The sequence below is a fragment of the Varroa jacobsoni genome, unplaced genomic scaffold (genome assembly GCF_002532875.2).
Source record: "Varroa jacobsoni isolate VJ856 unplaced genomic scaffold, vjacob_1.0 scaffold_1221, whole genome shotgun sequence".
NCBI lineage: Eukaryota > Metazoa > Arthropoda > Arachnida > Mesostigmata > Varroidae > Varroa > Varroa jacobsoni.
In genome coordinates this window covers 1-11,197 of record NW_019214123.1, presented here as the reverse complement: position 1 = coordinate 11,197, position 11,197 = coordinate 1, and the positions used below count along the sequence as shown (strand labels likewise).

The window sequence follows — 11,197 nt, the reverse complement described above, 5'->3', positions numbered from 1 at the left end:
AACGAGCGTCATAGCGGGCGCCATGATCGGAGCACTACTGTGAAAGGGGCTAGTACCAGGCTATATGGCTGAGCCAACGAACTGTTTAAACATTGGGCTGAAGGAAAGTCGTCCGCGCCCTTTAGCGGGGCTAATCAAATGGAGTAAACGCGCGAATATTCGAATTCAATTGCTCCGATCGGTTTAGTGCGCAAAAGATGTAAACGAATTTAAGATATGAAAGAAACACTGGCAGTTGAAAAAGAAATTTTGAAACTATAAAATCATATATAATAATATTTGCATTGTTTGCCGAACTAAAAAAACAACGCAAAAATCCGTATGTTTCTACTTATTGTATTTGCAGGTTTAAATGATACGAATTCAGTAGGCACACAGTTGACATTTGATCTGTTGTTAAAATTTTTGATAAGCATCAAGTTTAATAAACCGCAAAGTTATTATTAACACTCTCGAATCATGTTGTTTGTTATTAAGAACCAAAATGAGTCAAAGATGTTACGCTATCATGACCATTGACTATGTCATCATGGTTGTTGAAATTCTTGAGATTTAGAGATGGAACGGTATCTTAACAGCAAGCAATACTCAGATTTAATAGTATAAAAAAGGGTAGTATTCGAAGGCTCGTACATGATTTCTGTAGAATTTGTATGGTATTATCACTTGGGCCCGTTACACTGACTGGGGATACGGCCATGTGTCATCTGCAGATGTGTAGTATTCGAACACCTTTCTCATAGCAACCTCTTCTCACAGATGTGGTTTGGCAGGAAGAGCCTCCCCTCTCCGTTGCGAAAGCCTCATGCGGGGAAGCACCAATATTGTCGTGTGCGTTTGTGCCGATGTTTATCCTGCGTATAGGGCTCTGATAATTATATTTAAAGGGGTGGTTTACCACACGAATAGACTGGGCTCGGTGAGTCTCGTTGAATGGAGAGCAAATAACACCTGAAAGTTCTAAAAAACTCAACTGGTTCAAGGAGGTGAACGGAGATGAATTCTTTAGAATCGGAACCGGCTAGTAGCAGCACTAATGTGAGTGCGATAACTTGTGATTACGTAGTCCATCAAATGTTCACACCTTTTTGTTTCATCATCCACCCACTATTTTACAGGTCTTGTTTTAATCAATCGAATAACGTTGCTGTTGTACTTTGTAATATTTTGGTTCCTCTCTCAAGTGTCGCATGCAGAGGCATGTTCAAAGTGTTCATCAAGTAATGTATATATATATATAACACCCATATATATATAAAGAACTGAACAAACATGTCCTTTATCGGAATTTTACTTGATCTAGTAAATTAATTTAGTTCACTAAATATGACTGATCTTCCACAGCGAAAATGTAATAGCTATCTGTAGAAAAACAAAGAGTACCCAGTTCGTATGCAATCTGTGGAAAGTTATTATGAGTTGCTCACTCTGTTTTGTTTCCGGTTGCGTGTGCAGGGCAGGATTTTAGGTCAGTTGTAAAACCAATATGGGCGTAGCAGTAATAATGCCTCGCCATTATAAGACAATACAATTATTTAGAAATTACATTATTATAACTCAGTTCTATTGATTGTGTTTGCTCAGCTTCAAATCGTGTAATATACGTTTTTAGATTTTAACTTCGTGACCTAGTTGTCGTTAAGTCATTCTACGGATGAGGCTTTGTTTTAAAATAAAAGGGAGGGTCTCTGTTGAAATTTACGCTTCTATAGGCGAATCAAAGACCGCTCAAATTTTATTATATTTGTTATGAATTAAATAGATTAGCTAGATTAAGCAAAATCCTGATTAAGGAGACATCTGTACAGCTCTTCTATTACTATTATTATTCATTGTTATTTATTATTATCTACTATTCATTGTTATCTATTAAAAATTGAAAGGATTGAACAATGGTCACTTACATGTTGTTGCTTATTTCTTAAATTTTAGGATCCTGTTAATGGTGAAGTTGCACATGTTTTCGATGGAACTCTTAGCAATGTGAGTAAAACTGTATTATTAATATAGTTTTTTTGCAGAAGGTTAATGACTCTCAACGATATCCGTTTAGAGGCTCATTGCCTGAAAGAAGACAGGAAGCGCTTTAAATGAATATATTGTGAAAAAATAATTACTGTTTGAACTTTTCTTGCTACTTATCATCATTTATTTGAAAAAATAAAAATCAGTAGACGATTGAATGTATGGGCACATTAAACTATCACTAAGCCACTCGGCAATCCCTGATATGCTTTAAATTCTGTTCGCCCCACCTAACTTTCATTTATCCCTATCACAGGAGGAGGCGCACTTTTCTGGAGACTTCGATGCAGCCAGTGGGTCCACTCCGTTCTTTTGTTCTGAGATTAATTTCAATGAGATTTCGGACACCCTATCAATTGCTTCCGGAATCAGCTCGCTATCTTCTACATCGAAGCTAAGACGGTCGCCGAAGCCAGCGGTAGGCCAGAATTTCAGCGCAATTTTTATTTACCTCTAAGCCTATCTATGATATCTCTGATAACGAATGGCCCTTGTTTTTCCTAGGTTAAAGGAAGTGTGGTACGTCATGTTCAGTTACGACAAATTGGAGCGCAGTTGCAAAGAGCATTTGAAAGTGGGGAGGTTGGTTCTCCATCAGCCATGGCCGTTGCCACGCTCATCGCCATCGGAACTTCGAATGGAGTCACCCTCGTTTTCGGTATTAATAAGTGTTCGGATTATATGTTACTGATGAGAAAAATGATTATTGAGAGAAATAATTAACTCGAAAATGTACTAGCGGTTTCCTTAGGTCCTATAGTCTAAAAAAGATACTGCGAGTGTTCCCAGGACATCAACAAAAAAAGCAGATGAGTTTAGTCTGGAAATCGAAGTCAAGAGCCTTAATTTGTCAAGGTGTGCATTCATCTTTTAGGCTACCATAACGTGATATTAATTAAGGACTTCACTGGGTGTTGCCGTAATGCACCTCTTTCTTGGATAAAATGTAATTTGTGAAAAGCATCATTACAGGGAAAAATGCGAAATGATCATCGTTGACTTTAAAATTCGGCTCTTATGTTATACTTTGCAAAAACAGGCTCGTTTTCACCAAACACAATCTTTATATTATATATATATATATATATATCGATCTTTATATTATCTTAACTGTCTCAAGAAACGAAAAAGTACATAATTATTTGCATTGCCCATTATTTCGACACCTTCCAGATTCGGAACAAATTCTCAGATGTAAGCTGGGCGCATCTGAAAATAATCATGGTCTTGTGTCAGCCGTCTCCTTCAATTCTGATGCCACGCGAATCATCGTGGGCCATTCCAAAGGACATGTCAGTAGCAACTCTTGTTTCATTTTTAAAGTAGCTTTCCTGTCCCTGTAATATGTTACGTCACGTAAAAGTACACAGTTCCACGCCCATCTTGCCATGGTAACGTGTGCGTTTTTCTTTTACTCTACTTGAAGCACAGATGACGATGTGGGACACGTCGAACGGAAAACTTCTGCGAAACCTTTCGGATGTGCATACGCCCAATCATGGTGTTTTGCTACTAGCCTTCACCGGAGACCCGACCACGGCAGTGGTCACCGACACTGGAGGATCAGTATTCGAGGTAAACTTCAGGAAGATTCTCACATCAAGATCGTATGAAAGCAACTGCATCTTTTCCGGAAGGTACGGATAATTAAACACATGTTTAAATATTGGCGTAATATCATGAACCACATATAGCAGTGGGACTCTGACATTAAATTAATGGGTCGTTGCATTCAGCTAATTTATGGGTGTAGGGGTACATTCATCGAAAGCCGAGTTATTTACTCTAATAAAGACGGCGAGATCGGGTAGACATGTACATCGGATACACAATAACGTATTTTAATCAAGTTCCATTTTAGATCTAAAATACATTTATTTAGAAAAAATGAAACAAAAATCGTCTCAAACTAACGTGCGCAAAGCTCTAATTAAAAACCTTCAGATCGTTTGCGTGGAAAACCTGCTTGCTTTCCGCATTTAACAACTATGAAGCACGCCGAATTCTGCGTTATCTAGTCTGTGCATTTTTAGACTTATCGTGTTTTCTTTCATTTTATAGTCGAGGGGAAGTGTGTGCTATGGAGCCACTACGAGTAGCGTGTAGATTGCGCGGTCATCCTATAGAGGGGCTGTCACTCGTGGCCCTTGGAACGGTTACAAAATGCATCGTTATTCTTCTTCGACCTGTCGTCACCGTAGTGTTCACTCACCAGCTTCGGGTAAATAGTTTGTTTGTTTGTTTAATAACTCAATTTGTCTTGTTTAATGGCTTCAACACGGTTGTTAAATTGTCACATATATTTGTTGGCCAAATTTCCATCGTTTGATCAAAGGGATAGTAAATCTTCGACATTTTTTTGTTATAGAATGCTTACTATTGCTAGCCGCAGAAATGTGGTTTCAGCTTTAGTACCACTAAAAAATATCGGCCCTGTCTTTTAATAGCCAGTATAGATGTACAGAACTAGTTGTAAGCTATATAGATTACTTTGCATAATTTTGTGAATGCATTTGCTTGATTTTTCAGGCGGAAACTGACACAATACCAGTGTTGAGTTGGCAATTCTCGTTTTTTCAAGAAGGAAGCCGTAAAGTCTGTTCTCCCGTGCTCGCGTTTGGTCGAAAATCTACTATCTACCTATTTAAAGTATAATGTCTTGTACTTACTCTTATTATTAAGGTATTATGTACTTATATTATTGTATAAGGTTATTTCAAGTATGTCATAGTTATTATAGGTAACTTCGTCCCTTTATTTATGACTTGATTGCAATTTTGAGTAGAAACTGCAAAATTAACGGGGAAACTTAATGTGTTTGTATTCTGTTTAAGGTTCATACACAGAGCAACCACAAGGTGACATTTGAGCCCCTACAGCAGTTGGAAGTATCATATACAATGAGACAACTTTGCTTTGTAAACTATAAAACCCTTGCTATTCTTGATCATCGGGAAAGCTTAAAATTTCTCGATGTTCGACTAGACGAGGAGGTAGAGTCAATGGATTGCTCTGATCTAGACATTATCTATGAGGGTAGTCGCTATCGAGCCGAGGACACAGGCGGAAACGTCAGTAGGGCTATGGTAAGCTGTTTTTTGGTCAATGGCGTACATATAGCATGCATGCGAAACATGTTAAAGCATCGACATTGTCACTTTGGCGGCGAGAATACACGATTTCTTTTGCGGCTAATGCTAGTATATGGGTAACATACTCATCTCCTTTTATCATAAATTTAGACTGTAATCGGAGAAACTGCCTGTGCAAATACAATGGTCTCGTTTGGGAGCCAGTGTTTGATTCTTGGCGGACGAGGTATTCACATCTACTCGATGAGGTCCTGGACTGAGAGAGTAAATTTCTTCTCCAAGCAGAAACTTTATTCAGAAGCACTGAAGTTCGCTATTTCTTATTACAACGATGAAGGCGAGGCTACGTCATCTAATAGGGTTTGTATGCAATTTATCGGCTAATTTTTTAATAAGTGACAGATCTGAGATTAATCTTTTAAAAGATGGCCTTGCAGCCAGCTTCAAACCAATGATGATGCATATTAATAATAATTATATTTACATATCTATTGATACCGGCAGATACTTTTAAACACACAGAACGATTGCGAAAGACGCATAACATGGGAATTTGTTGGTTGTCAGGTAATTGAAATCGTGACACCGAGAACCGAAAAAAGTCAGGCTCTGGTGGCGGAAAAAATCGCCCTTTTAATCGAAGAATTTGGCCTTTTTCTCGTTGATCGAGAAGGACAAAAGATTGATAATTTATTAACGCATTACGCGGCCAATGTGCCGTTGTGCATTCACTATGCGGTGATCCTGCCAACAAAATATCAGATCCTTGACACGCTTTATGAGCTTTTTGCACAAGACCCGATGGCTCTTACAGTTTTTCTGTCTAGTAAGTACAAACAACAGAATTTTAACTTTACGACAGAGTCTGCTCCTTCTAGAGTTAAGATAATTTAAAGTGATCGAAAACATTATAATTAATTTCCATGAAGAATAAATTCAGAACTTTATATTAGTTTTCTTTATATGAGTAACCTATCCATAGGGAAATATGATTGTTGAGCACTTTAAGACGTGAGCTTCAAGAAGAACTGAGACGAGTTTGGTTAGGTTTTCTGAATTGCAGGATTCGGAGTATTGTACACACGTAATCGGTGTCGATTTCTCGTATCAATGCATTAGATTTTATAATTCAGTGTCGCTGACTATCATTTAAAACGTAATCCCAATTTCGGTTTCTTTCCCGTTACCGTAGACCTCTATATAAGCAGATATTTTCTAGAGAAATAAACTTAGTTTAACATAAAACACTAATTAATATCTTCAGTTTTACGTATGATGATCCTCTGTAGGTCTTCAACCGTACATAAGTGGGGGTGATCTACCGGAGTTAAATCCAGTTATCGTAAAGGATTTTGTCAATTTGCTTAGTTGCGAAAATAAATTTGGAGAGTTGGAGAGATCGCTTGTACAGCTGGCCATAACTTCCATTGATATACACCAGGTAAGGAGAATCATATTCATATATCTTTTTAATACAAGATCTTTTTAATTAGCAATCGTATATTATCACTACGGTGCAATGGAAACAAAGATTTCTGTGTGTAGGAGGTTTTTTTCTTACATAGCTTATAAGCATTTCATATCTTTCCCAGGTAATGAGTGTTTGTAAAGAAAATCGTCTTTATGACGCTATTATCTACATTCATAACGCCGCAATGTTGGACTACACGGGGCCAATTGAGGAAATGGTTGACATCATTGCAGCACCTCTTGCTATGAATAAAGAACCAAATTATGCTGAGATTGAGGTGAGTTTCACTTCAAAAATGTATATACATATACATAATGAGCACATAATTGCATTTTCATTCATATACTTCGAAAACTTTACATTACAATATTACAGAATCTGTTTTATTTATGAATTATTGAGCAAGGGCGGTTTTATATAATGGAACTGCCTCACTGAACTATCAATTATCTACTTTAAAGAATTAATAGGATAAAAATAGATTCAGCATTAATATGAGTAAAAAAATATACACGTTAATAAATTTCAGCTTTAGTTCATAAATTGAGCTTTTTTGGCGTTATGTTTACACTACGCTTGAGTAGGTGGGCAACAAGCTGATGGTCTACATCAGTTGCTGTTTAGCAGGTGCAGCCTACCCCTGCGGCACGTTATCACTGGCCGAAGCAAGCCGTGCTCGTGAAGCGATCGTGAAGTACCTCACAACCCCTGTGCCTTCAGGATCACTACGTCCTCCCTTTTATTGTCTGCGAACACTTCTACACTTCAATGCTCGGGAGTTTCTCAATGTTGTATCGCTCGCGTTTCAAGACGAGCAGCTCAGTGCGACAGAAGGTGAATAAGTTCGGTTCGCTGTTCCAATTTTCTCTTACTGTAATATGGTTCAGTTATACGCGTGAACTAAAAATGTTAGCTTAAAATATTTTTTTATGTTTGCATAGCTTATTTCCTTGAGTTTTCAATAACTTGCGAATCTTCAAAGGTCAGGACTTGAGGAAGGTCTTAAATTCAATGTGAATGCTTATTCTTTAAACGTCTGCAGAGTCAGGTGAAACTACGGAAACCCCTGAGCCCCCAGAAGCAATAGCTGCTACTCTGGGTCAGGACAAACAACAGATCGTAGACATCCTTTTGCAATTAATGGTGCGAGAAGAGGGTTTCGAGACACACGAAATGAGCGCACTTTTTACCTTTCTCGCAAGACAGATGGCTAAACAGGTAGCCGGTACCGGTATCCGGGTTGACAAACAGCTATTTGAACAGGTGATACTCATTTTAAGATTAGCTTTCGAGTTCCCTATTATTTTTCCGTTTTTGTTCGCCGTAAATTTGATATGAATAAGGAAAATTTTCATTGGAATTTTTTAATGCTTTTTTTAATATAGCACTAATTTTCAGGTCGTTGAGTATTTGACTAACGCAGACGAGGAGAGTAGAATGGAGGAACGGCAACAGGCCATGATGGAGTTATTAACGAGTGGCGGATTGAAAGGTATTGCACGTTCGTGCTTTCACTTTGTCTTGTACCACAATGATTTCGTTGTTTTTAGCCTTAGTTAGTAACACTCATCATCAAATCTCTAAAACACGCAGCCCCATAATTCTGTGAAAACACCTCCATGATATGTTTTTCCGTAATAAGTGTTTAAGGATACTGTGCAGTTAAGCAATCATTAGTGAAATTAATATTACGTCTAAATTCACAACATTTTTTCATACGTTTTTCAGATATCCCCATTGAGCGACTGTTGGAATTAGCTGAACAAGCTCGATTTTACCGTGTCTGTGAGATTCTTTATGAACAGCAAAGGCGATTTGATAAAGTGCTTCTCTGTTATCTTAACGACCCTGCGCGACGAACAAAAAGTTTCGCTTACATAACCCAAATCCTAAACGGGGTGGATTATAAAGCCGCCGAAAAGATCCAGCTTGAAAATCAAGTTGTAGCAGTTATCGACGAACTGATACAAGTGGATGCGATGTCAATGGCCGCACTTGTCATTGATCTTCTGCCGAAACGGATCAAAGAAGTGCTAGATCGTCTCGAGGGAATGCCCGAAACACAATACCATTTACTTGAAGGCGTCTATCGGTTGGCCGCTGGGGAGTGTCAGGACACGATCATTGGAGTCAAGGACGCAGAAGCGGTCACAGTGTCTCCCGACGTGCAAGAGAAATATGTGGAGCTTAAGTGCATCTTCGACCCCGATGGCGTGCTAGCATTCCTCAAAGGAGTGGAATATTTCCGCGATCTAGAGGTTCTAGCCATTTGTAAAACCCATCGAGTATATGAAGCAACAGCATTTATACTTGAAAAGCTACGTGAAATACCGGAGGCATTTGAGAGCTACCTAAGCCTAGTTGAGCAACACCTCATACAGTGGCTTAGGAGTCTTGATACTGCTTCGCCTCCTAGCGACTGCTCAAAAGTCTCCGACCAAATTGGTAAGGTCGTCTATTTTCTTCAGAGAAACTGCGGCGCTTTACAGGTGCGTACAACCATATTACCAATGAAACCACCGAATATAAACTAAAAAAATAAAGCTAATGTGCAATTCTGGATAAGTAGATTGGAGATTTAGATTGGGCTTGCTGTCCCGTGGATAGTGTTCGTTTTCGCATAACGTGTGTTCGCATTTATGGTTGCAGGCGGATGACCGTGAGACAATGTGGTTTCGTCTACTAGATGTGGTAATGAAGCCACAGAAAGATTCTTTAGATCGGCCAGACCTAAGAGAACTTACATCGTCGTTATTGAATGCAATGATGGGGCACGTGAGTCCTTACTCCATTCTTACTAAGGTAATGTCCGATCCTGCATACAATCTCAATGAGTTCCGTGAGGTGAGACGCTTCATTGGGGCTATGATAGATACTTACAACTTCGAGCAGACCATGTTGGCGACCACAAGCAACCTTATAAATTGTGACCTGTCGTGTAAACTCGCAGATCTTAAGCGTCTTGCTAACAGGGCTGTTGTAGCAACTGTGGCAACCTGCGCATTTTGCAACCGTCCTTACGCCGGAGCTGATACTCGAGAAGTAAGTGTTTAAAATCTTATGCAATAGAATTGATTAATAGCTAATTGCCGTAGTAAGCCACTAGAATTCGTTTCAGCATACTACGTTAGATTGTGTGTCGTGTTATCATATATGCTGGAAATCAATGGGAGCGACTGTAAATAAGCACTTTAAAGTTTCTTAAGATCTGAATCTCGTTAGTAGTCGTATATTCCCTTATGTTTTTGAGTAGGTTGTAAGCTACAATTGTTTCTATATTAAACAAAATGAAAAATGAGCATTTATTATGTATACTTCGGCAATTTTCAGGTTATCGTCTTTCGTTGCGGGCACGGTTACCATCGTGAATGTGTTGACCAAAAGTTTGAAGCACGCACAGTAAGTGACCTCAAATGCCTCCGCTGTGGTAGAATGAATTGTACAGCTTTCGGATTGCCGTCTGAGTCTTCGACTCACGCTGGGAATGCTCAAGAAGGACAGAAAGGCGGTGCTGCAGCTGATGGAAGTCGACAAGTGAGAAAGCGGCGGATCAGAACGATCGTTCCTCGCTTGCTACCAAAAGAAGCCTATACAGAAAACAACGAAACGCGATCCGTCACCGTTGTAAGTACTGATAAAATCTACTGACTTGGCCCAGTAAATTGGCTCATCTTTCAGTATTTGGGTATAAAAACTAGCTTAATACTGACAGTAATGTAATAATTATCGGTGAAATGCTTTTTTTTTTCTCTCCCGCCAGTATTCTACGCTTTCGCCAGTTCAGATGGAAGCCCTCGAGCACTTCAAAATGACCCAAAAGATGCCGCAAGCATCAACATCAAATGAAGAAGTTCGACTCAGAGCAGGTACACTGCTATCACGTGATGATTTCAAACTCTTCCTTGGCCCGTCACCCGATAACCCCGTTGCAAGGGAACTCTTCAGCTGAGAAAAGAAGGATTATTAAGATCTACTCGATATTCTCAAACGAAAAAAGATTAATTTCGATAGTTCGTTTTTACGCAAAACTTACGTTTTTTTGCAAAACGCAATTTTTTGTCATCCATCGATGTGGCTGCGTGTATATGGTCACGAGGAACAGTATTAATGCACGATCCTGTTCGCCAGTAACGTTAGTATTCTGAGTAAACGCTCTTATGAGGCAGACCAGTATGTAAGCATTTTAGTTACCTTTTTGCTACTTTACATCAAAATTACTTGTTGGTATTGTCGATTGCAAAACCTCATATATTTTGTAGGTGTTTGTTTTGAGTCCCACATTTATATTTATTACAAATCCTGTACTTTATAGGATAACAATGCTCTGTGACGGGCTATACCAAGCAAAAAGAACACCAGTCCATGAGCCCGAGGACATGTTCCAGGTTGTTTATTTCTTTAAGACGTAACTGTAATTATCGCTAATCAACAGAGTCATCATGCATTCAGCAGTTTATGGCGTCTTATGAAAAATAGTTTGACATAGTAGAAATGAGCAAGGAATAGGATGCAGTTTTTTCTGCAGTTGTCCTAAGATATGCTGTAGCTACCACGAGCTCAGTAATGTTTTCCTCGGAAAAAAATAGTTTTTACAGCATTTATATATAGA

General features: G+C 38.8%; 1 protein-coding gene across 2 annotated transcripts; it reads left to right on the top strand.

Annotated features, from left to right (window-relative positions):
• The first annotated feature begins 785 nt into the window (after window positions 1-785).
• On the top strand, window positions 786-11,191 carry Vps8 (vacuolar protein sorting 8). Of its 2 annotated transcripts, none has more exons than XR_002684815.2 (20): window positions 786-1,038; window positions 1,933-1,983; window positions 2,282-2,443; window positions 2,530-2,683; window positions 3,199-3,317; window positions 3,457-3,662; window positions 4,087-4,246; window positions 4,555-4,674; window positions 4,860-5,111; window positions 5,268-5,477; window positions 5,685-5,943; window positions 6,407-6,558; window positions 6,710-6,865; window positions 7,173-7,422; window positions 7,631-7,851; window positions 7,987-8,080; window positions 8,317-9,077; window positions 9,238-9,390; window positions 9,539-9,630; window positions 9,919-10,059. XR_002684815.2 is itself a non-coding variant. In XM_022846268.2 (20 exons), the coding sequence occupies exons 1-20, from the start codon at window positions 997-999 to the stop codon at window positions 10,535-10,537; spliced, it is 4,245 nt and encodes a 1,414-aa protein (XP_022702003.1). In that variant the 5' UTR covers window positions 830-996; the 3' UTR covers window positions 10,538-11,191. The 2 variants fall into 2 exon arrangements, 1 of the variants encoding a protein (XP_022702003.1); XM_022846268.2 differs by adding an exon at window positions 10,349-11,191 and having other exon boundaries at window positions 830-1,038; window positions 9,238-9,630; window positions 9,919-10,212.
• Window positions 11,192-11,197: the final 6 nt, after the last annotated feature.